At 42.3% G+C, this 26,953-nt stretch overlaps 1 protein-coding gene across 3 annotated transcripts in view; it reads right to left on the bottom strand.

Annotated features, from left to right (window-relative positions):
- Positions 1 to 26,953, bottom strand: part of LOC112229833 (inactive phospholipase C-like protein 2) — a 60,899-nt gene that overhangs the window by 13,121 nt on the left and 20,825 nt on the right. For all 3 annotated transcript variants that reach the window (XM_024395930.2, XM_024395923.2, XM_024395914.2), the window contains 2 exons: positions 10,737 to 13,220; positions 6,650 to 6,853 (listed from right to left, as the gene is read on the bottom strand). In XM_024395930.2, coding sequence (XP_024251698.1) covers positions 6,650 to 6,853; positions 10,737 to 13,220 — 2,688 coding nt within the window. The remainder of the gene's footprint in view (positions 1 to 6,649; positions 6,854 to 10,736; positions 13,221 to 26,953) is intronic.

Below are 26,953 nucleotides of genomic sequence, written 5' to 3'. Positions count from 1 at the left end.
TTATTGAAATTTGCAAGACAACTAGGGTATTACAGTAATTGCATGTTATAATATGACGCTCCAGTCCTGTTTCAGAGTTGGTCTGAAAACATGTGATTTCAAGAGTAGGTTATTATTGTTTATTACAGCAATCTGTTGTAGAGAGGATAGGCCTTGTTCAGAGGCGTAACACAGCCTTATCTGTGGCATTACAGCTGGGTAGCGGACCGCTAAATTTAGCTCCCTGCCTTAATTGAGTGCACACACTTCTGACCTCCATGACTGTGTTAAAATTGTCATGGTGGCTCTGATCACAGAGGCCCATTTGCACTTCTAATGCCTGACCAAAAAATAAAACACCCCAAAATACATCCCTGGTACATCGGGGGTATTTTGGGAGGTTAATGATGCATGTGTTTACTGTCATGGATCCTGGTAAATACCCACTGCGTGACCCAGAAGCCGTACACACGGATATGACCATCTGGATCTTTCTCCCTTATTACCGTCTCTCGGAGTGCAATTAATACGATCATCTGAAGGAAATGATGTATCATCTAAAATTAGAATAGGTTTCTTAATGCGATTCTGGGGCGAGATGACACAGTTACAGCAGCCTTCCGTTTCAATTAGTGGTACGGGTGTTGGGCTTTATATTCGCTGCTCTGGCGTAGTTGACTTCTACATTCCCTCAGTGACTTAAGAGCACTGCAAGGTCACATAATAAAAGGCAGACAGTCTTGTTCCATTGCCAAGGCAGACCGGGCGGGAGCTTGGGGTGGGGAGCGTGGGCAGCTGTTTCAGCAGAGCTCCAGTTGCCAAGTCAATCTCTGACGGTCGGCCGGTGACCCAACAACATGCCCCCGAGATCGATCCCCGTTGCTGTGCCAGATTTCCAGCCAGTGAGAAAGAAGAGAGTACCTATTTAGGAGCATTGAGAGCGATGTGACAGGCGCTAAGGGGATCGGCAGCACTGTGACTGTGTGTCTGTGACAGCTTGTCCATGGTGGACTGCTGGGCTGGGCGTTCCACTTCAGGCAGTGAAAATGGAGATGGTTTCAAACAGTGACTCCAGCCCTCTACAACCAAATGGGGATATTAGGAAAATAAAAAATTAGAACATGTTCTTTGGTGATAAATCAATTTGAAAATTAGGAGTGATTTACAAAATTATTTGAAAGCCCTGACAATTAACAATATGGCCTATATATTTATTGAGGTGGGCATCAAACCTAGTTTTATGAGGGGCAACCCAGAGCATTCCTACAGTCTGTGATGAGTGTAACACGTCGTGACGAAGCTGAGGGAGGCGTGCGGGGTGTGTGAGGGAGTAGGGGAGGGGGGCTGTTTGTGACAGTCCACAGCTGCAGTAACAGGGCTGGAGGCTGTCAGGCACACTGATTACTTTACTAATGGGTGAAGAAATTATAGCCTTGGGTGACAGACACAGCAACATGGGGAGGTATTTATAGTGGATTGAGAGGTAAGTGGCTGAACTGAACGCTGGCTTTGCTCACTAAAGACTAGCTATGGTGATGTGTATTTAGTGGTGCTACTGGGAGTGTTTTACAAGGCTTCAAAATGGCAATAGTTATCATTAACAAACTAGTACTTTGTGACACATTGGTACTTCCCTACATTTTTTCTAGAAAAATCGACACAATACATTTACAACACGGAGAACAGCACATTCAATTAAGATAATTTCTGCAGAGGAGCACTGTGATGATACTGGAAGAGTCCACATGTTCTTTTCCTCTGCAAACAAAACAAGTAATGATTAGAAAAACCAGACAACCCCATAGTAAAATAGTGTATATCTATTTACCTAGTTGGCTTTATGTTGTGTGTCCTATGAGAGAAATGTTCCTCTCAAAGCACATTCAAGTTATGACTGCCATAGGGAGGGGAACCTGCAATCTGACAAGCAGTCAGTGCACAACAATTCTTAATTCAATCGTGGGGGAAAATGGCATTTGTTAAAAAGAGGTGGATCCCGGCATCCATTCATACTTATTTATTTCTCAAATATTTCTTATTTATTTCTCTAAGTATTCTGAAATGCACCATTTTAAACCCAGAGTTTTTAGCAGCGTCATGGTTGAGCACGATACCGCTCAGCAATTCACCTCGAGTGCACAGGGAGAGTGGACCAAAACGTAACACGGGTCAATTGTAGGGTAACTTGGAGTGACTTCAATTGTGATGAGACAGATTACATACAGTTGAAGTCAGAAGTTTACATACACTTATGTTGGAGTCATTAAAACTCGTTTTTCAACCAATCCACAAATTTCTTGTTAACAAACTATAGTTTTGGCAAGTCGGTTAGGATATCTACTTTGTGCATGACAAGTCATTTTTCCAACAATTGTTTACAGACAGATTATTTAACTTATAATTCACTGTATCCCAAATCCAGTGGGTCAGAAGTTTACATACACTAAGTTGACTGTGCCTTTAAATAGCTTGGAAAATTCCAGAAAATGATGTCATGGATTTAGAAGCTTCTGATATGCTAATTGACATCATTTGAGTCAATTGGGGATGTACCTGTGGATGTATTTCAAGGCAGCAAAGGACCTTGTGAAGATGCTGGAGGAAACCGGTACAAAAGTATCTATATCCACAGTAAAACTAGTCATATAATCGACATAACCTGAAAGGCCGCTCAGCAAGGAAGAAGCCACTGCTCCAAAACAGCCATAAAAAAGCAAGACTAAGGTTTGCAACTGCACATGGGGACAAAGATTGTACTTTTGGGATAGATTTACTCTCGTCTGATGAAACAAAAATAGAACTGTTTGGCCATAATGACCATCATTATGTTTGGAGGAAAAAGGGGGAGGCTTGCAAGTCAAACAACACCATCCCAACCGTGAAGCACGGGGGTGGCAGCATCATGTTGTGGGGGTGCTTTGCTGCAGGAGGGACTGGTGCGATTCACAAAATAGATGGCATTATGCGGGAGGAAAAATATGGGGATATATTGAAGCAACATCTCAAGACATCAGTTAAGTTAAAGCTTGGTCGCAAATGGGTCTTCCAAATGGACAATGACCCCAAGCATACTTCCAAAGTTGTTGGAAGTGTACCTGTGGATGTATTTCAAGGCCTACCTTCAAACTCAGTGCCTCTTTGCTTGATCATGGGAAAATCTAAATAAATCAGCCAAGACCTCAGAAAAAAAATTGTAGACCTCCACAAGTCTGGTTCATCCTTGGGAGCAATTTCCAAACGCCTGAAGGTAGCACGTTCATCTGTACAAACAATAGAACGCAAGTATAAGCACCATGGAACCACGCAGCCATCATACCGCTCAGGAAGGAGATGCGTTCTGTGGTGAGAAAAGAACGCACTTTGGTGCGAAAAGCGCAAATCAATCCCAGAAGAACAGCAAAGGACCTTGTGAAGATGCTGGAGGAACCAGGTACAAAAGTATCTATATCCACAGTAAAAAAACGAGTCCTATGCCGACATAACCTGAATGGCCGCTCAGTAAGGAAGAAGCCACTGCTCCAAAACCGCTATAAAAAAGCCAGACTACGGTTTGCAACTGCACATGGGGACAAAGATCGTACTTTTTGGAGAAATGTCCTCTGGTCTGATGAAACAAAAATAGAACTGTTTGACCATAATGACCATTGTTATGTTTGGAGGAAAAAGGGGGAGACTTGCGAGCCAAAGAACACAACATGTATTTGGCTAAGGTGTATGTAAACTTCCGACTTCAACTGTATTTGGTTGAGCAAGAATAGTCGCAACCAGGGAAAATGTTGGGGGAATAAAATGTAACATGAAGTGGTTTCTGTGAGAAGCACAGGCAGGGGGCATGTCAGCATAATATATTCATTTTCTCAGTCCTTCTACATAAAATGTACACGACTTGATCTTCTTTCACTTCATATTTTCATCAAAATTGCTGAGGACACGCAAGAGTCAATGTCTAACACTTAACTCATGATCCAAACTTCACTGACAGCTGCCCATGACTCTCAGTGAGTGAGACACTTGAGTAAAATTACACGACTCATCTGTTCGCAGGTTAGTTAGCACATTACCGTCATGCTCTGTGTGGGGGTTCTAAAGTCAAGAGAATGAGACATTATGAATACATTAGGTAAATGACAAGCAATGCTAATGGTGTACTAATGCAGTCTGTACCCTTTGACCTGTGTTTCTGCAGTGGATAATAAGCTTCAACAATACTTCTCCAGGATTTCTGCTTTGTGCACAGCACACTGCAAACATGTCTGACACAGAAAACAGCTGGTGTCAAATAGAAATATCAAGGTATGAATATTTTAAAGCGTATTCATTACATATTCAGAGAAAATAGGCTACAGATTTGAGGATGAAATATCAGATGCTCCTAAAGTGTTTTTCCATGGCCACGTTGGATAATCTAGCAGAGCTTTCATGTTGTTTTTATCTTGCCCACTGTATTGTAGCAAATAGAGTAGATAAGTAATGAAATATTCAAAATGGGGGACGGAGGGAATTCTATAACACTCGTATTATTAAGGTACAGTGGGGCAGAAAAGTATTTAGTCAGCCACCAATTGTGCAGGTTTTCCCACTTAAAAAGATGAGTGGCCTGTAATTTTCATCATAGGTACACTTCAACTATGACCGACAAAATGAGAAAAACAAATCCAGAAAATCACATTGTAGGATTTTTAATGAATTTATTTGCAAATTATGGTGGAAAATAATTATTTGGTCAATAACAAAAGTTTCTCAATACTTTGTTATATACCCTTTGTTGGCAATGACAGAGGTCAAACATTTTCTGTAAGTCTTCACAAGGTTCACACACACTGTTGCTGGTATTTTGGCCCATTCCTCCATGCAGATCTCCTCTAGAGCAGTGATGTTTTGGGGCTGTTGCTGGGCAACGCGGACTTTCAAATCCCTCCAAAGATTTTCTATGGGATTGAGATCTGGAGACTGGCTAGGCCACTCCAGGACCTTGAAATGCTTCTTACGAAGCCACTCCTTCGTTGCCCGGGTGGTGTGTTTGGGATCATTGTCATGCTGAAAGACCCAGCCACATTTCATCTTCAATGCCCTTGCTGATGGAAGGAGGTTTTCACTCAAAATCTCAAGATACATGGACCCATTCATTCTTTCCTTTACACGGATCAGTCGTCCAGGTCCCTTTGCAGAAAAACAGCCCCAAAGCATGTTGTTTCCACCCCCATGCTTCACAGTAAGTATGGTGTTCTTTGGATGCAACTCAGCATTCTTTGTCCTCCAAACACGACGAGTTGAGTTTTTACGACGAGTTGAGTCCCTGGCAGCGTAGTGTGTTACTGATGGTAGGCTTTGTTACTTTGGTCCCAGTTCTCTGCAGGTCATTCACTAGGTCCCCCCGTGTGGTTCTGGGATTTTTGCTCACCGTTCTTGTGATCATTTTGACCCCACAGGGTGAGATCTTGCGTGGAGCCCCAGATCGAGGGAGATTATCAGTGGTCTTTTATGTCTTCCATTTCCTAATAATTGCTCCCACAGTTGATTTCTTCAAACCAAGCTGCTTACCTATTGCAGATTCAGTCTTCCCAGCCTGGTGCAGGTCTACAATTTTGTTTCTGGTGTCCTTTGACAGCTCTTTGGTCTTGGCAATAGTGGAGTTTGGAGTGTGATTGTTTGAGGTTGTAGACAGGTGTCTTTTATACTGATAACAAGTTAAAACAGGTGCCATTAATACAGGTAACGAGTGGAGGACAGAGGAGCTTCTTAAAGAAGAAGTTACAGGTATGCGAGAGCCAGAAATCTTGCTTGTTTGTAGGTGACCAAATACTTATTTTCCACCATAATTTGCAAATAAATTCATTAAAAATCCTACAATGTGATTTTCTGGATTTTTTTGTCTCATTTTGTCTGTCATAGTTGAAGTGTACCTATGATGAAAATTACAGGCCTCTCTCATCTTTTTAAGTGGGAGAACTTGCACAATTGGTGGCTGACTAAATACTTTTTTGCCCCACTGAACATTGATTACGGTGAGGTGTAAGGCATAATAGGTCTGTATTGAAATAGCCTCAATGACGCGTTATAAACTGGGTGTTTCCAGCCCTGAATGCTGATTGGCTGACAGCCGTGGTATATAAGACCGTTTACCATGGGTATGACAAAACACTTATTTTTGCTGTTCTAATTACGTTGGTAACCAGTTTATAATAACAACAAGGCACCTCGGGGTTTGTGGTATATGGCCAGTATACCACAGCTAAGGGCTGTGTCCAGGCACTCTGCAATGTGTTGTGCATAAGAACAGTCCATAACCGTGGTATATTGGCCAATATACCACAGAACCTCATGCCTTATTGCTTAATTATATAACTTCAGTCCATTGTCAACATTGATTAAATGAATTGATTAAAACAACCCACCCCTGCCCTACTACCTAACCCTCTTACCCCCATGTTACCATTCAAATCCCACTACACCCTCCTCTTGACTTGATTAGAGTCAAGCTCATTTTCTAGGTGATTTGAGATTGTTTTTACAACCAGCATATTAGTAGTGGTCTAAAATCTCAGATTTCAAGTCCTGGTCCTAAAAAAAAATATGTCCTCTATCAACTAACATTATAAAACAAAGGAAATGTAAAAAAATAAATTTAAAAAACACGATAGTGTTCAAACAAAAGTCCTCCTGTACTCACCATGTCATAGGCAGTGACCACCTTCTTCAGGACATCTGGTAGCAGGCCCTGGGGCTCCATGGTGGGGTACTGGTCCTTGAGGTTGAACACCAGGAGGGGGTTGCTGTCAGCCCCCGTCAGCCGGGAGGACAGGGCCAGGATGCACTGTTTCAGGTTGGCCACTGCCGAGAGGCCACACAGTTCCTTGAAGGGCACTATGGCATTCTGCAAAGGAACATGAAAGCTTCGGTTGGTGTCTGTTTGATGATGAACTAAAGACTGTTGTTGTATTGAAGACAAAGAACACTGGACAAAGTGGAAGATAAAAAAACAACAAGCTTTCATAAATGGACAAGATGCAGAATATTGTACTGCAGACTAGGGATGTGACAAATTAAACCATTTTGTTAAAACGATAAGAAACATTCATCAAATTCCATGTGAATTCACGATGCAGATGTGCTGCTGCCTGCAACGGTTTGGGTCCCTTTCAGATGGTTAAGCATTAATGTACCTCAATTCCACCTCGCAATGTTTGCATTTCCTTCTCAAAGTATTGCCTACAGGACTTTGCCGCTGTCACTTGCCTTTCTCAGCCATTTTCCCAACTGTTAACAACAATGACGTAGTGGTGGAGAGTCGACTTCAAAATAACGTGTCAACTCCCATTTCTGAGTGTCAAGATTAAATTCCGCTAGGAATCGACTCCTAAGATTTTGTACTTTGGGAATGGAGGAGTTGCCGTCCTATTTTGGGAGTTGCCGTACTTCCGAAAACACTTCTTTCATAGCGAGCTAACGAGGGACGGAGAGAGAGGGGAGGGGCACAGGATAGGCAGGTCGACCAACAGGCAGACAGAGTCAGAACTGTGCACTTGGCCTAGGCTATTTATCGGCAATCAAAAGCTCTATCTCGCAATTTCTTGGCCTGCAATGTCTCGCAACTTCAGTAAAGCAGGGCCTATCATCAATGAAAAGGCTAGGATATTGAGATGAGAGAGATGCAACACGTCACTCTCACACAGTATCTGCACATATGCATAGGTTCACTTCACTGTTCACAGCGTGGTAGCCAGGGCAGCAAAACAGTAGTGAAGTGCCTCGTGCGTCAAAGCTCTTAGTTGTTGAGGAAATTGACCAACTATGCTGTTTACTTTCTGGATCTACATCAAAAATATAAAAAACTTTTCCGGTTAGGGATTTTTATTAATGTTAATGATCCCAATTTCTTTAACGTTAAAACATTCACACCCCTAATGCAGACAAAGTTGCATAACATTATTACCCTCAAGGGTACTAGGGCATGAATGACAAGTGAATTATTACAGTTCAGAGTTCCCATTTGTTTTCATTTCAGTTTGGTTTTTAGTCATTTAAGATAAAGCTCACTGCTGTGACAAAGTTCACTTGAGTAATTATCTCATTCAGCTGGTTCATTTGATTCATTATGAATGAAGATCAGTGATTAGATGATTCCTAATGTTTTCAATTATCTAACGCAGAAAATAACAACTGAGCTCTGTTAAGTTACCTAAGTTAATGTGGCCTATGTAGTTACTAATTAACAGGCTAGAAGCAGAAGTATAAGTACAGAGAAACACCCTGTGATAGGAAGTGGTTAAGAGTACTTCTTACCTCCAAGAACCTTTGTTGGTTTTCGTTAGTCATTCGATAACACACACACGCACGCACACAAATCCTAACCTTCCTGTGAAAGGCCCAATTTAAACAGTGTGTAAACAACCGGGAGGACAAACAGCCACAGAGAGAACGCCCAAGATGTGTTAGTCTCAGGGCCAGAGGCTTGTTATCACATAATGACTGCAATGTAAACAGAGTGACCAAAATAAACCCTAATACACAATGCATAATGCACCACAAAAGACCAACCACACAGTGGGGGAACAATCACTATGCAACTTCCTTCTGACACATTTCTCAGTATTGCTTCAGACCAGAAAAGACCAGCTGTTTGAAGTAGGCTAGCTCATGGGGGGCCCAGTGGGAACCTAGTGAGCACACAGGAATGCACAAAAGCAGATGTAGGTGGATAGTCTGAACAGGCAAATTGTCATGTGGGTAGTGGGTAACAATAGCCTACTGTTCATCTTTTGGTCGATATCTTCCTGTTATGTCCTTTTTCAACCAATAAAAGATTGATCATTGCTGCTAACAGTTTACCGAGTGAAAATTTGAAGTAAAACACCTTATGTGTTTTTTGCTCTTTTGAAAATAGGTGACGCACTAGTCTCGTTTCCACTCCACTTCAACATCATTTGTGGTAATCTTTCCTTTAGACAGCATACAGTAATCTCCTTCTAGAATTATTACTGACAAGCCCATAAGCGCCACAGTGCAGTATTACATAACACGTTTTCCATTTGATATATTAGAAGGTATGCTCATAAGCCACTACCTGGATATCTGAATTTCAACCCCGGGCCTCAGCGCTCCAGTGGGGATTTCACCAGTCTGGCTCTGAGCTGCGAAGTCTCCTCGAGTCTGTGTCGACTGTTGTGCAATACACATGGATTAGATCAAATCTGCTGAAATCAAGTTTGGTGGCTTTGTTTTCTCTTGCCAAAAGGAGCTTTATTTTTTAGATGCTACACAGTCTTTGTAGTAAATCTCGCTGTGATCCCCGCTTGACTCTAGGGGTCAGTGTTCATATTCTAACAAAAACATTCCCATGTAGGAGAATGAGTAAATAAACTTGGATTCAAATGACTCATCCACGACTTTATTAAAACATGCACATTCCCCCCAAAAAGATGACATAATGTAGGCTAGCTTGGCCAATAGAAACTAGGAATACATTGGTGATTTTTTACAAGTCAATGCTTAGGGATGGATCAGAATTTACACAATGGTTACTCAGGCCTACCTGTCTGACAGACAAAATTAAGCTATAGGCTGCTATAGCCATAGATTTGGCAGTCAATTCCTCCACCCATCACGCATTCTTTAAATATCCTACCCCGTGTCAATGAAGGGCTGTTAAGTTAAAACCAACACTCAAATATTTTTTTAAATGGCAAAAAGCACAGGCCTACCCCTTGTTAGCTTAAGATTTTGAAGAAAATTAAATGGGATTCGATTATATAAAGTGATCGATAACAGTGCTTTGGTCCACACTGTTTTATGCTAGAAACAAGCTGTAAAATATCCAGGAAAGACATGACACAGATGATTCCTTTCTTTGACATTAAGAGGCTGAGCTACAACCTTCTATAGCCGATGAGACAAAACAGACTTTGATTGGGAAGTAATCTAAATCTATCACTATCAATTGATTAAACTGTTCACTATGTACAATAGAAGATGTTTAAACCCAGACAGCTTTTAGCTAAAACCTTCTGACCATCTCTTGTTGGGTTAAGCCACAGAAGAAAATTAGCCAGCAGTTAAAGCTTACATTTGTATGTGTCGGTAGGCCTACTCTGTCTGGGGTGGAAAGGTAGGCCTACTCTGTCTGGGGTGGAAAGGTAGGCCTACTCTGTCTGGGGTGGAAAGGTAGGCCTAACTTTTAAAAAGAACCATGATCAGATTCCTAATCATTTGCAAACAGGGACAGCTTCGTTGCAAACCAAGTACACCGATTTGGCATTGGAGAAATATGATCAAATGAACACATAAGCTATCGCTCAGTCCATTCTTAGCCTGTAATTTTAGTCATTTGTGTCGTATTAAAAAAGATTATGTAGAATTGCCTGACATCTTTATAAAAATGTTGTTTTTTTCAGACCTGCAAATACAATAATAGATTCATGCAATACTTTTACTATAAAGGAGATCTTTCCACTTCTACTGTTGTCCATGGTGGTCTGTGAGCCCACAACTTTCTGGCCCTCAGCCCTGTGCGCTATAAAGAATTCCTGCATTGCCATGCGATGCTCTGGTCTGTCCAAGACGTGAGGGTAAACAGTAGACATGTTCTCTGCTATCCACTTTGTTTTAATGACTATTTTGGGTATAGGGGATGGTCACTTTTTTTTTTTTTAATTAAAAAATTACATTCAGTGAGGGATTAGGTCAAATATATTTTTCATTTCAGAGAGGTCCAATTTTCTCCATGTAACCCTTATTACAAATAATGTTCACTCCCTTACCTGCATGTTTTCTCTGAGGTCGGTGGCTTCCCTCAGTGGCAGTATGGCTGTCTTGAAGATGTCGTCCACAGCCTTGATGACCAGCACTCTCATGGTGGCGTACTCCCGACTTCTCTTGCCCTTACGCACAGAGAGTCCCCTCTTGTGAGGCTTGCCCCCGCCCCTTCGGTTGGTGATGGCCACATGGACGAATAGCCAGGCGTGGGGAAGGACTTCCCCCGTTAGCGATTGTAACGGTATGTGCCGGAATCCCGGCTGGAGACACTCGAAGGGGATTGTGTACTGGCCGATGAACTCGTCGCCAATGTAGTCATCATCAAGCACCACGAAGCGCACCATGGCCAACTCAGGTAGGTTTATCTGAAACTCAAAGCTTTCATCAAACAGTGGGTTCTCCCCATTCTGATTGACAGTTTTAGTCCTTTGCTCTGCACAATCAGCAGGGATGCCATGTATCTCCACATAGACATAAGGGTCAACAACATCTCCTTTGGAGCCTGAGCCTTTGGGTTTGGGGAAGTTTTGTCCACTTATGATCTTTATGTGCAAGAGCTGAGGAGACACACCAGGTACTGAGTCTTTAGTGTTGGCACTGAAATATGACACCTGCTCCCTCATTATGGCTGGTCGCAGCACATAACCACAGTTCCCATTCTGACGGAACCAGCCAATGTTTAGGTCCATCATCAGCCCGGGGGTCTGGTAGTTCATTGCCACGATCTGGCAACCACACTTCCAGAAGTCCTGAGGGTTCATGTTACTAGAGTCGATCCGCATTGGGCTGGGGTAGACTCTCGCCAATAACTTCTTGTTGTAGTTAACAAAGTCGCCTGGGAAGTCATTGGCACAGCGACTGGCAAAGACCTCATTGAACGAGCAGAGTTCCCAGTGCTTCTGGCTTTGGAAAGCTGTTGGGAAGTCTTTGAACGCAATCGATTTACACAACGTTACCAGGTCAGAGAGGTCCTTGGACAGCTGGAACTTTTTCAGTGGGATGCTCTGCTGTTCGTCGGCTTCAATGTTCATTCTTTGTGACATCTCAGCCCCCTCATCCTCATCAGTCACTTCACCCTCCGAGCTAATGCAGGTTGTGCCCAGCTTCTTCCCCTTCAGCAGGATCTTACACTTGAGGTCAAAGGGTGAGGGCAGGTAGCTGTCTTCAGGTGAAGGTGGAACCATGTAAATCTTGTCACCAAGAATCTTTTTCAATTGCTGAAACATGACCCTCTGCTGATTTAAGGAGCAGTGGTTCTCCAGACACAATATCAGGGGAAAGTCAGATGCAACAAAGGCATATTTGTTGATGACGTCACAGACACTGCAGAAGACTATCTGCGAGGTCATTGTGTGGCCAGTGTAAATGACAGGCTCATTATCTGGTCCATCCCAGACATCTAGTTCTACACTTCGACAGCCCATCTTGAGGGCACGGATGTACCCTGTAATGTCAGAGGGGCCTCTAAACTGATCCTCGATCAGGTATGTGTTGTGGGAAGCGTTGATGTAATAGTGGGACAAGGGCTGGTTCATGTCCTGACACACTGTTTTTTGTTCCGGGTCAAAGATGTGGCACTCTGGCGACATGAGATAATTGGTAAACCCATCAAGGGAGAGCCAGCCCTTGAGCTGCCCCTCTTTGGAAGGTTCATAACTCTGAATGACCTCCAGACTGGTGTCTTCACTTACTTGTGCCATACCCTGCTCAGCCTCCAGAAACATAGTTAAGTCCTTGGTATCTAGAAATTCCTTGTTGCTAGAGAACTGGACAAGAAGGAAATACATTTCTGGTCTTGTGCAAAGGTCATGAAAGACTTCAATGAACTCCTCCTTAGTCACACCACATCCCACCTTATCTTTAGATTTGTGAAACTCCTTAAACTTGAGTTCAATCTTAACGTTTTTGAGTCCAGGGTTTAGGTTTTTAATTAGCTGCACGGCAGCACATAGACTGATGTGCTTGCTGTTGTTGGCATCAGCCTCCTCAAAGAGGTCCCCGAGCCAGGAGGAGCGCATGTTGTTCTGGTTGCTCTCAATCATATTCAGTGTGTGTTTCCCATAGGATATCAGGTATCTAAGCCCGGTCACCCATATGTTGGCCATATCGGCAGAGTTTGCAACCAAGTCCAAAGACTCATAGTTCTCCCCATAGATGATCGAGAAGGCACAGTCCTCTGATATCTGATCATATATTCCGTTGGTCCTAAACGTTTCTGTGTTTTTCCCTGTCCGCACCTCTTTGATGGACTTGACATCAATTTTGGCTTTCTCTGACTCTTTTTTGGAGGGTTCCCACCTTAGAGACTGCATGTCGGCGTCCAGGAGGAAGTAGCGGTGGTAAACGCGGGAGTTGGAGCGGACCTTCTTCAGTTCCGAGCCGTCCACCATGGCGTTGATGCAGTCGCTCGCACTGCTGATCTTCTTCTCAGTGGGCATGCTGCTGAACGATACCGTCTTCTTCCTCTCTTTGCGCAGCCTCGAGCCATCCTGAGGAAGATAAAAAGGAAAAACCTGAATACCTGTTCTGTAAACAAGTAGAAAATAAGTAAATCACTTTAGATTTAGAGGTAAAAAAGAGGAGCCTGATACTCTTTAAATCACTTCTCTGAGCTGGAAGCAAAATATTTAATTTATGAGATATACTATAAGCCAACTCAAAAAGTGGGAGTATTCCTGACTCTTTATGACTAAGCATTTGCGCATGTGTCTGCTTATTGAAATGGGTTGATTATTTCACTGCTATTTGCTATGAAATCTGTTTAACTCCTTAGCATTCCTTGATGATTGGAGCTGCCTAATGTCAGTGTTTGACTTCTGACTGCAATTCTTTTGGGGCAAGCTGGTAGCCTAGTGGTTAGAGCGTTGGGCCAGTAACCAAAAGGTTGCTGGATCGAGTCCCCGAGCTGACAAGGTAAAAAAAAATCTGTCCTTCTGCCCCTGAACAAGCAAGTTGGCCTACCGGCAAACAGTGGGTTGTCATTTTAAATAAGAATTTGTTCTTAACTGACTTGTCTCGTTTAAATAAAAGGTAAAAATGAAATAAAAACATTTAAAATTGTGAGCATTGCTTTTCACGGAGAAAATGATTTACTAAATTAATCTCTATTAAACAGTATTTTACCTCTCAGGCTTAACCCCAGAGTAACTATGTATTAATTAAGCACAGTTATGATTTATTAGTTTCAGAAGGACCAAAAAAACAAGATAGCCACGACGAAAATAGCCACGAGGAACATTGTGAAGTATAAAACATAAAGTTCAAATATTGGGCATAATGCAGCGGTATGGCAGCCTGCTAATTCTCTTTGTCCATGTTGCTGCTGGTGATGGCAGGCCTTTATGGTCTAGAGGTCATCAATGTTTCCTTTTCAGCCCTACCTCGCAGAGACCAGAGGGAGAGAACTATCGAACTAAACTCGGCTCAATAAAATTAAATAATTAAAACATTTCTGTGAAATGCGTGCAGTTAAATTCTTGACTCTGGGGAAGCAAATCACACTCCAATCAAAGAGGAAGCGGCCAGTATATGGGATATAATCAGTTGGGCTTAGGCAGTAGGGATGGGGATTTGAAATAATTTCACTATATGAATAGTATCGTGAATTTTTGTCATTTATTTGGATATTCTAAATACGTGTACGTTTTTAACCTGAGCACTGCTGCTGCGCGAGGGAGAGGCTCAAACGACCTTTTATTGGTTGTGTGCACAGATTTGCAGATGTTATCGTAGGTGCAGCATTTCCAATGTTATTTATCCTCCCATACAACAGTACCGGTCTTGACTGGAGTAGCATAGAGAAGCTATAGTTAGCTAGGCTAAATGCTGGGCTTTCTCCCCAACCCCATTCCAACAATATCCTACCTGTTGGTTGCTCGTTGTAGCCTACACCTTCTCATTTTGCAAACGGTTAATTCCATAATTGTATTCCATCTTGCATTGAATTAGTGAACTCTCACTCCATTTGCTACATGTTGAGCCTCTTTGCCACTTCGATTGGCCAACATAAACAACAAGCTACACATGACACCTGAAGGCTACCGGTCGGCTAGCTGTCTTTTTAAATGGGGCACAGGCAGCACACCAGGTTAAGATGAATTACATCCTCTAAGGAATGTTGCCATGCTATCCTAGTGTCTATAAATATTTGATCTTGGATAAGTGCTTCATACTGAAACTATAGGCTGTAGAGAGCTTAAAATAACTTTAGCAAAGCTCTAACTCAGCTGAGAGGGAACATAAACAATTGTTAAAAGGGGCATGTTTCAGTGGGTTAATTCATGCATCATAATTTCTCACTCTAATATACAGTATCTACTGCTGTCCATATCACTCTTAGTATATCCTGTTTAAATTAATCAAGTGTACATACATATAAATTGCATTTGGATTACTGTTACAGTGCTATACAAGTTTGTTCCAAAATTTGTTGATATCTCGTTTGTTTTTTGGGGGGATTATTTGACATTTTACTGCATTGTTAGGCGCTAGTAACATTAGCATTTCACTGAACCCACTATAACATCTGCTAAATTGTGTACGCATACAATAAACTGATTTGATGAGATGCTAACAAAGAGGTCAAAGCAAAGTTGAGAGCAGCATACCATATATGGTGCGTCACATGATGTGAAGAACACTGTTTGTTGACATATCTTGTGTATACGTCTTTCCTAACTCCCCCCAAACCCTTCTATTTTTCTTGAGAACTGAGGACCGTTACCTTGAAGAATCTCCTTGAACAATTGTGTTGCTCGACTTAAGGTGCCCGTCACAGTGCATTCTGGGTGAACCACAATGAGTCCCCCCTAAAAAGGATACAGCCCACACAGATCTAGTAGTGTATTGGCCACGTGCGTGACATTTCCCAAGTAGTCTGTGTCATTGTTGTGTTCCAGCACCTTTATTTTTAACCTTTCCACATTCATCCAGATTCAAGCTGAACTAAATAAAACATGAATTCTGCATCAATTGACTAGCATCAGATGAAGTCTTCAATGCATGCTGAAAGTGCCTGACTTATGAATGAATAGATTACATTTCCATTAAAAGATTAATGACATTACTAAGAGGTTCCAATTTATTTTCACCCAATATTTTGGATGCCTTTTTTTAAGGCCAATTGGAAGTTTAAAATGGGCATTCAAAATACATAGACAAGCGTGCGGCTGGTTCTCATGCAAGTTGTTTATACTGAAATAAACAGCATGCATATGGAGCTTTAGATGTGGGGAAGGCTTCAGCGCCCTGCAACCAGCGCACTGCCATCCCTGATCGAATGGCCTGCGACGTTCAATGTCCCAAGGCGTGCCATGTGATCTTGCCCACGCTTGTGTGCACTTACTAAAGAGTAATGGCTCTCATGAAAGTCTGTGCTTCTCCCCCAGGGCAAAGGCCATTGAAATATGTAATTACCTTTGGGTCAAGAAAAATCTGACTACCCTTGTTGTAGAAAGAATTGAATGACAGACATTAACTGCTGAATATTAAAGTTTATGATTGACTATGAGCACCACCAAATATATTTGGAAATAAAAACATATAAAACACAACATGTAAAGTGTTGGTCCCATGTTTCATGAGCTAAAATAAAAGATCGCAGAAATTTCCCATACACACAAGCTTATTTCTCTCAGATTGTGTGCACAAATTTGTTTATATCCCTGTGAGCATTTCTCCTTTGCCAAGATAATCCATCCACCTGCCAGGTGTGGCATATCAAGAAGCTGATTAAACAGCATGATCATTACACAGGTGCAGTTGTCACACAATGCCACGGACGTCTCAAGTTGAGGGAGTGTGCAATTGGCATGCTGACTGCAGGAATGTCCACCAGAGCTGTTGCCAGAGAATTTAATGTTAATTTCTCTACCATAAATTGCCTCCAATGTCGTTTTAGAGAATTTGGCAGTACGTCCAACCGGCCTTACAACCGCAGACCAAGTGTATGACGTTGTGTGGCGAGCAGTTTGCTGATGTCAACTTTATGAACCGAGTGCCCCATGCTGGCCGTTGGGTTGTGGTATGGGCAGGCACAAGCTACGGATTTTATCAATGGTAATTTGAATGCACAGAAATACCGTGAAGAGATCCTGAGGCCCATTGTTGTGCCATTCGTCCGCCATCATCACCTCATGTTTCAGCGTTGTAATGCACAGCCCTATGTCACAAGGATCTGTACACAATTCCTGGAAGCTGAAATGTCCAAGTTCTTCCGTGGCCTGCATACTCATCACACGTCACCCATTGAGCATGTGTGGGATGCTCTGGATAGACGTGTACGACAGTGTGTTCCAGTTTCCGCCAATTTCCAACAACTTTGCACAGCCATTGAAGAGTGGGACAACATTCCACAATCAAGTCTGATCAACTCTATGCAAAGGAGATTTGCCACGTTGTGAGGCAAATGGTGGTCACACCAGATACTGACTAGTTTTCTGATCCACGCCCTTGTCTTTTTTTAAGGTGTCTGTGACCAACAGACGCATATCTATCTTCCCAGTCATGTGAAATCCATAGATTAGGGCCTAATGAATTTCCTTATATGAAGTGTAACTCAACAAAATCTTTTAAAATTGTTGGATGTTGCATTTAGATTTTTTTAAACATTTTTTACAATGTATTCCTATCAACCATGTTGAATGGCAAGCTAGTTTGAGTGGAAATTCTAACATGCTTTGCTGATGAAAAAAATTATAATACACTTTTTGTCAAAACGGTTGCATAGCCTAGAGTTTCAGTTGATTTTGTTGTAACACTTGAGGTTTGGAGACCAATTCTATTATGCTATAAGATTTAGCTTAATAAGAATCACAGGCTGTGAGTACACTACAGACTTCATAGCCTACAAACAATTGTAGGCAAGGTCACATATTTTCTTTAGTACGGTATATGAAAGTGTTGACCTGTCTGATGCTGTGGTTCCTCATCCTGGTGAAAGAATAGCAACAGCATCCTGACATTTTATCTATTCTAGTTGGCTACTTCCTGCCCCTCATTCTCATACTTGAGGTTGAAATGAGACAAAAGGGAAGGCCACATTAAGCCATGAATGCACTTTTAAAAAGACAGACAAGCCACTCTGTAGGCAGGGCTAGAGCTTTTCTTTCATTCTATAGTCTGCAGGTGTACACAGAGGGTTAAAATGGTGCAACTCAGAGGATTTCATGTTCAAAACAGTGCTGGGAGACATGTTCAGAAATATAGGACTACGTCAGAGAGAAATTAAATGATCCTCCAATACACTCTATAGGCCTACATCTCAATTGTATGACCGGATTCCAAAACGTAAACCATTGTAAGCATGTTTGGGTGGTATGGTCCACAGATTGTAGCCTATGTATCTTCTACCTTTGAGAAAGCTTCAGTATTTCACATGATTAAGTGGCGATTGTGATGAAGAACTGCTGGTGAGCTATTTTGTTTAACACCATTACTGGCAGAGGTCTAAACGTCACTGTAACCCCCACTCGTCTGGTCTTGTAGATAAAGGAAATCAGCACATCTTTGTTTACAACCTACACATTAGCACATCTTTACACGTTACACCTTAGCCCATCTTTACAAGCTACACCTTAGCCCATCTTTACAAGCTACACCTTAGCCCATCTTTACAAGCTACACATTAGCACATCTTTACACGTTACACCTTAGCCCATCTTTACAAGCTACACCTTAGCCCATCTTTACAAGCTACACCTTAGCCCATCTTTACAAGCTACACATTAGCACATCTTTACACGTTAGCACATCTTTACACGCTACACATTAGCACATCTTTACACGCTACACATTAGCACATCTTTACACGCTACACATTAGCACATCTTTACACGCTACACATTAGCACATCTTTACACGCTACACATTAGCACATCTTTACACGCTACACATTAGCACATCTTTACACGCTACACATTAGCACATCTTTACATGCTACACATTAGCACATCTTTACACGTTATACATTGCATAACAACTCATCATAGCTGTTTTAACAAAGCCAGTCACAGAGAAATGAGTTGAAAGTTTAAAAATTAATAATAAATTGTCCAGTCATTATAAATGTGGCTTGGCTCTGTGCGTTAAAAAAAAGGAGGACTGTTGCATCACTATTGGTTTCAAACACCAAATTCTAGATTGAGGAGCGCAATATAAAAATATTGGCCAACACTGCATTAGATTTAAACAAACTCATCCACAAGCGTATGCTGTGGTTAAGGAAAAAACATTAATACAGTAGATTATCACAATATTTTGCGATTTTATATTGACTCCAAGTACCGATTTGTAATGTCAGCGATCGCTAGTCAGGTGTACCTGCCCCAAAACTCTGGTATATCATCCTATAACTAGTTCCACATCTTTTTCATTGTTTTAAATGGTGAGCCAACATGTTTTGTGTACTTTTACCTCTCATGGCTTTCTACTGTCCCTCTGCAGCAGACATGTAGTGAACAATGTGTTTGAAACATCAAATCACAATAAAATCACAGTATCGAATCGCAACACATAAAATTGTGATACATAGAATCGCAACATATCGGCACCTAAGTATTGTGATAATATCTAAATCATGAGGTCCCTGGCAATTCCCAGCCCTAGCTAGGAGAAACATTGTCTCTACATGAACAAACTCTAAAAATGTTACTCGTGCCTTCAATTATTTTGGCATTTCCAGGAAAAGCCTTTATTTAACTAGGTAAGTCTGTTAAGAACAAATTCTTATTTACAATGACCTACCCCGGCCAAACCCTGACGACGCTGGGCCAATTGTCCGCTGCCCTATGGGACTCCCAATTCTGGCCGGTTGTGATACAGCCTGGAATCGAACCAGGGTCTGTAATGAGACCTCTACCACTGAGATGCAGTGTCTTAGACTGCTGCGCCACTTTGGAGCCCCAAGACATCTTTTGAGAAGGAAAGGAAAAGTGGTCGTTTTTGCTCTTGGCAACTAGGATCATACTCATACATCACGGCTAGCCTGCTTGTCATAAATGGTTAGAAACATTAGAGCTTTGATACCTCAGGGCCTTTACATCTGCAAAACCTTAAAAGTCAAGCTTATCAGCTGGCAAAGTCTATGTGGAATTTATGAGTTAGATTTAACCTAGTCTACAAATGCAGGTGAAAGTCTCAACCATGACATTCTTCAGGGTTTGGCAGCATGAAGCCATGAAAACTGACTTCAAGGAATACATGGCCTTCTAGAGACAAATTCATCTCGTATCAACACGTCACATCTGGTGACAGGACTCTGGCCGTGTTGATCGAACACTTTCTCACCCTTGCTCTGTGGTGTAATTGAAGAGAAGGCAGGCTGTACTTTAATGGGTACTAATCAATCTCAGGGCCCCACCACTTCATTTTTACCCCCTGCAGAGCCTAACCAGAGTTTCACATGCATCTCTGTGCTGTGAGGAAGGATCTAATCGAAAAGTAAAGAATTCAAAATAAGTACATCACTCCTGACAGAACTGCTACTGGAGGAGCTTTCCTGAGGCTTGGAAAAAGCCAAAATACATGACTGAAGATAATCCGTGTGATCTGGACAAGAATCTTGACTTTGTCTTTGGAAGGAGTTTTCATTCGTGTTGGCCTTTAGGTGTGGCTGCTAATCAGGATTTCCTCTTGCGCTCAGTTAGGACTGGCTTCAGCTCCCCAAGCAAGAAAACGATACCACAGAACCCCTCCCCCCAACTGTGGTTATTTCCTGAAAATACAATTCTGTGTCTTATGTAATGGCCAAAGTCAGCAGGGTGTTTTCTAGTTACTTACACATGATTTCATTAAGACTCAAAATTATCCTGAAAGGGAAACATTTCTTGATTCTAAAAGGAAAAAGAATCCTCAAGAACATACTTTTTAGGGATGATAACGACAACCATACAATCTCCAATGTTTCTATTCAGCCTACTTGCTCAGCAGAGATTCTTACTTTTTTGCTTCATTACCAGCATACTGGTCCACAATCCATTTCATTAATAGATTTTAACTGGATATTAAAATGTCCAATTTCTGAAGCAACACAAAATCTCAGTGTTTTGTTATTCTACGATGATGCTGTATCCAGAAAATCCCAGGAGTCTTGCTGACCTGAGGTGCTGTCGTAATTAAGAATGACACAGGCCCAATTATCATCACGCGTAGGCCTGCGTTGGCAAAGCAACCATGCTGAGAGGTCCACACCTGACTCTTGTGTGTTGGACAATTTGCGGAATCCAAGTAGGTCATAAAAAGCAGACGCCAACCTCACCAGTGTATGAGAAATTATATTGAAATTCTCCCTTTATTTCCAGATACTGGATGTCCTGATTTCCTTTGCAAATGTATAGGCCTAATACATGGGCAGGTCAGATTCTGCAAAGGTCTACACCTGGAGTTCCTGTCATTTTGTACATAGATATCAATTGGGTATTTCTGGGAAAAGAAAAACCACAGAGACATGATGTTCGATAAATGTAATAACATAGGCCTGGCTAAACCTGTGCAGGGCTTAGCGTTGCATGGGGAGATGGAGAGTATTTTTGTCTCCCTGCATTACATTTGAGTGTGTTCAGCTGCCAAAAACTCCCGTAGGATTCTGAATTCCCTAATAGACTGAAACCCCCTTTACTGGTTCAATGAGCAGTTCCGGATTGTCTGTACATCTGAAGAATTCACAGGGGACTCATTACAGTCCAGACCAAATGCATTGTATAGAGCTAGCAGTCTTCAGCAAGAGACCAACCACAACTGCTGCATAATGTGATCATCAATATTAGTCTACATCTATTCTAGGCTAAATACTATAGAATCATCAACACCGTCATTTGACTTTATAAAACGCTTTAAACATTCAAATGATAATGTTACCAAGGCACATTCAACAGCACTAAACTCCAGAAGTGCAGGTAGGTTGGCAGCTAAATATGTAATCTTAAATCTTATTATAGCATAAAAAGGGGATATTGCTCATCATTTTGTCCCTTATCAGGCACTCGTCTCAATAACATCAAACATTCAAAAGGGAAAAGAGCATTGGCTTTGATACCTGAGCCCAGACTGAACTTTCCCCCCACCCCGAAAAACAACGTGAAGAAGCCTCCCTATGTGGAGAAGGCTCGTGCCCCCCACTCTGTGACCTCATCTACCGCTCTCACCCTTCAAACACCAGGGTTCATTCACATCCACAGAGCAGATTGAGACCATAGTCACATGTTAAAGAGCACATCTGAAAACAGCCATTAGGAGTCAGCCATGCTGGCTTAGGTTTTACTATATAAAATGGTCATTTAGATGCATTAATAGGCTAGGAGTCGCCGCTGCTCCACAGCGCTCAGGACCTCAGACTGGGGCAAAGGTTCACCTTCCAACAGGACAAAGACCCTAAGCACACAACCAAGACAACGCAGTAGTGGCTTCAGGACAAGTTTCTGAATGTCCTTGAGTGGCCCAGCCAGAGCCCGGACTTGAACCCAAACAAACTTCTCTGGAGGCCTGAAAATACCTGTGCATCGACACTCCCCATTCAACCTGACAAAGCTTGGAGAGGATCTGCAGAGAAGATTGGGAGAAACTCCACAAATACATGTGTCAAGCTTGTAGCGTCATACCCAAGAAGACCCGAGGCTGTAATCACTGCCAAAAGGTGTTTCAACAAAGTACTGAGTAAAGAGTCTGAATACTTATGTAAATGTGATAGTTCAATTAGCAACATTTTCTAAAAACCTGTTTTTGCTTTATTATGGGGTATTGTGAGTAGATTCATGAGGGGGGGGAAAAACATTTTAGAATAAAGCTGTAACCTTTTTTTAATTTTTTTTTTTAATTTCACCTTTATTTGACCAGGTAGGCAAGTTGAGAACAAGTTCTCATTTACAATTGCGACCTGGCCAAGATAAAGCAAAGGAGTTCGACACATACGACAACACAGAGTTACACATGGAGTAAAACAAACATACAGTCAATAATACAGTAGAAACAAGTCTATATACGATGTGAGCAAATGAGGTGAGATAAGGGAGGTAAAGGCAAAAAAAGGCCAGTGGCAAAGTAAATACAATGTAGCAAGTAAAACACTGGAATGGTAGATTTGCAGTGGAAGAATGTGCAAAGTAGAAATAAAAATAATGGGGTGCAAAGGTGCAAAATAAATAAATAAAATAAATACAGTAGTGGAAAGAGGTAGTTGTTTGGGCTAAATTATAGGTGGGCTAAGTACAGGTGCAGTAATTTGTGAGCTGCTCTGACAGCTGGTGCTTAAAGCTAGTGAGGGAGATAAGTGTTTCCAGTTTCAGAGATTTTTGTAGTTCATTCCAGTCATTGGCAGCAGAGAACTGGAAGGAGAGGCAGCCAAAGAAAGAATTGGTTTTGGGGGTGACCAGCGAGATATACCTGATGGAGCACGTGCTACAGGGGACTTTACCTAGCAGGGTCTTGTAGATGACATGGAGCCAGTGGGTTTGGCGACGAGTATGAAGCGAGGGCCAGCCAAAGAGAGCGTACAGGTCGCAATGGTGGGTAGTATATGGGGCTTTGGTGACAAAACAGATGGCACTGTGATAGACTGCATCCAAGGGTATTGGAGGCTATTTTGTAAATGACATCGCCGAAGTCGAGGATTGGTAGGATGGTCAGTTTTACAAGGGTATGTTTGACAGCATCAGTGAAGGATGCTTTGTTGCGAAATAGGAAGCCAATTCTAGATTTAACTTTGGATTGGAGATGTTTGACGTGGGTCTGGAAGGAGAGTTTACAGTCTAACCAGACACCTAGGTATTTGTAGTTGTCCACGTATTCTAAGTCAGAGCCGTCCAGAGTAGTGATGTTGGACAGGCGGGCAGGTGCAGGCAGCGATCGGTTGAAGAGCATGCATTTAGTTTTACTTGTATTTAAGAGCAATTGGAGGCTATGAAAGGAGAGTTGTATGGCATTGAAGCTTGCCTGGAGGGTTGTTAACACAGTGTCCAAAGGGCGAGAAGTATACAGTTTGGTGTCGTCTGCATAGGAGGTGGATCAGAGACTCACCAGCAGCAAGAGCGACATCATTGATGTATACAGAGAAGAGAGTCGGTCCAAGAATTGAACCCTGTGGCACCCCCATAGAGACTGCCAGAGGTTCGGACAACAGACCCTCCGATTTGCCACACTGAACTCTATCAGAGAAGTAGTTGGTGAACCAGGTGAGGCAATCATTTGAGAAACCAAGGCTGTCGAGTCTGCCGATGAGGATGTGGTGATTGACAGAGTCGAAAGCCTTGGCCAGATCAATGAATACGGCTGTACAGTAATGTTTCTTATCGATGGCGGTTAAGATATCGTTTAGGACCTTGAGCGTGGCTGAGGTACACCCATGACCAGCTCTGAAACCAGATTGCATAGCAGAGAGGGTATGGTGGGATTCGAAATGGTTGGTAATCTGTTTGTTGACTTGGCTTTCGAAGACCTTAGAAAGGCAGGGTAGGATAGATATAGGTCTGTAGCAGTTTGGGTCAAGAGTGTCCCCCCCTTTGAAGAGGGGGATGACCGCAGCTGCTTTCCAATCTTTGGGAATCTCATACGACACGAAAGAGAGGTTGAACAGGCTAGTAATAGGGGTGGCAACGATTTTGGCAGATAATTTTAGAAAGAAAGGGTCCAGATTGTCTAGCCCGGCTGATTTGTAGAGGTCCAGATTTTGCCGCTTTTTCAGAACATCAGCTGACTGGATTTGGGAGAAGGAGAAATGGGTTGGCTTGGGCGAGTTGCTGTGGGGGGTGCAGTGCTGTTGACCGGGGTAGGAGTAGCCAGGTGGAAAGCATGGCCAGCCGTAGAAAAATGCTTATTGAAATTCTCAATTATGGTGGATTTATCAGTGGTGACAGTGTTTCCTATCTTCAGTGCAGTGGGCAGCTGGGAGGAGGTGTTCTTATTCTCCATGGACTTTACAGTGTCCCAGAACTTTTTCTGAGTTAAGGAAGCAAATTTCTGCAAAAAGCTAGCCTTGGCTTTTCTAACTGCCTGGTATAATGGTTTCTGGCTTCCCTGAAAAGCTGCATATCACGGGGGCTGTTCAATGCTAATGCAGAACGCCATAGGATGTTTGTGTGTTGGTTAAGGGCAGTCAGGTCTGGGGAGAACCAAGGGCTATATCTGTTCCTGGTTCTAAATTTCTTGAATGGGACATGCTTATTTAGGAAGGCATTTAAAAAAAATAACCACTGACGGGATGAGATCGATATCCTTCCAGGATACCCCGGCCAGGTCGATTAGAAAAGCCTGCTCGCTGAAGTGTTTCAGGGAGCGTTTGACAGTGATGAGTGGAGGTCGTTTGACCGCTAACCCATTACGGATGCAGGCAATGAGGCACTGATCGCTGAGATCTTGGTTGAAGACAGCAGAGGTGTATTTAGAGGGCAAGTTGGTTAGGATGATATCTATGAGGGTGCCCATGTTTACAGCTTTGGGGAGGTACCTGGTACGTTCATTGATAATTTGTGTAAGATTGAGGGCATCAAGCTTAGATTGTAGGATGGCTGGGGTGTTAAGCATGTTCCAGTTTAGGTCGCCCAGCAGCACGAGCTCTGAAGATAGATGGGGGGCAATCAGTTCACATATGGTGTCCAGAGCACAGCTGGAGGCAGAGGGTGGTCTATAGCAGGCGGCAACGGTGAGAGGCTTGTTTTTAGAGAGGTGGATTTTTAAAAGTAGAAGTTCAAATTGTTTGGGTACAGACCTGGATAGTAGGACAGAACTCTGCAGGCTATCTTTGCAGTAGATTGCAACACCGCCCCCTTTGGCAGTTCTGTCTTGTCTGAAAATGTTGTAGTTAGGGATGAAAAAGTCAAGGGGTCTGAATACTTTCCAAAGGCACTGGGTGTGAGAGTCAGTCTGTAGCAGAGCCCAAAGGCAGTGAAGAGAGCAATGTGCAGTCTAGGATGAAAGTGCAGGGTGCATAGACTGAGTGGGAAGATCAATGTGGAACAGGTCTAAAGAAGCATGATATGAAGAAAATGTAGCATACTCTGAGTTGTCTTTATGTTAGGTCCTGACATGGCTATGCCAAATGGCTGTGCTCTACACTAATTAATTTAGCAGACAAGATTTGTTTAGAATTCCATGGCATTATTTTATATGATTTTATAGTATAAAAAATACAATTGAACAAAACTGAATAAAATAGAAAGGATATTTTCTCCAAACAATTTGAGGGTGCACACGAGGCTATTCTGTGTTGAGCGGTTAACAAAGAAATAGGTACTGCTCTGTGATTAATTTAGAGTTCTTAATGTAACTTTAGTTCTACAAAAGGTGGGCTATATGTTTAGATGTTTAATACATTGTATGGCTGCATGATGCAACTAATGATGATTTGAAAATAATTGCTTGAAAGGCATGAGCTCTGCTGTTTTTTTTTCACAGGCTGTACACACTTCATCAGTCTCTCATACAATGACAAGCTCTTGATAATACCTCGAATTTCACAGCGGCATCCCCTTTGTGTGGCCGTAATGCACCCTAAAAAAATCCATGCCTTTTGCGGCCAGTGGCCGTTGTACCCTTGGCCTGGAATGCTGCGTTGTGCCCTTCTCCCCGAGTGTTGCGCGCTATGAAGCACCTCTCACTCACATGGCACTCCATCACGTGATCAGGTCTTTCTCACAGGCTACAAGTGAAGACAGACACATCGGGGACGCAACTGCACGCCTAATCTAATTCCGAGGTGCATATTGAAGATATTGGAAGAACTGTCCACATTTACTTTTCGGCAGCCAACAAGATGAGTAGGCCTAACGAACAGCAAAAACACCAGCCTATGTCAATCTATCCACCATAGTACAAAGGTTGACCTTTTCTATTCTGTGTGAGAAATAAATATTCCAAACCGTCTGGGACAGTTGTGGGATGCGATAAGATCCCAAATGAATACATCCACCAGCATAAAAAAATGTTTTTACGCAATGTGGCTGATATAACAGATCAGAACATTTAGCTTAAAATGTTGATAGCCAAATAGTTTATTTCTTCATATTATAAGAGCAGAAATGTGCACATGGCAGTAGGCTATAAGCATGAATGTTCCATTAGCGGGAAAACACCATTATAAAAAGTCACCGCAAATGTGATTATGCATGTAATACTTTTTTTTATAAAGGTGCATTTTTATGGTGGAAATTATCTTCCCTAAACTTGAAACTCACGCACTGCTTATGTATGCCAGTTAGGTTCCACACCCTTTGTAAAGCGGATTAATGTGCTTAAT

The sequence above is a fragment of the Oncorhynchus tshawytscha genome, linkage group LG03 (assembly GCF_018296145.1).
Source record: "Oncorhynchus tshawytscha isolate Ot180627B linkage group LG03, Otsh_v2.0, whole genome shotgun sequence".
Lineage (NCBI taxonomy): Eukaryota > Metazoa > Chordata > Actinopteri > Salmoniformes > Salmonidae > Oncorhynchus > Oncorhynchus tshawytscha.
This window is presented reverse-complemented; position numbering and strand designations above follow the sequence as displayed.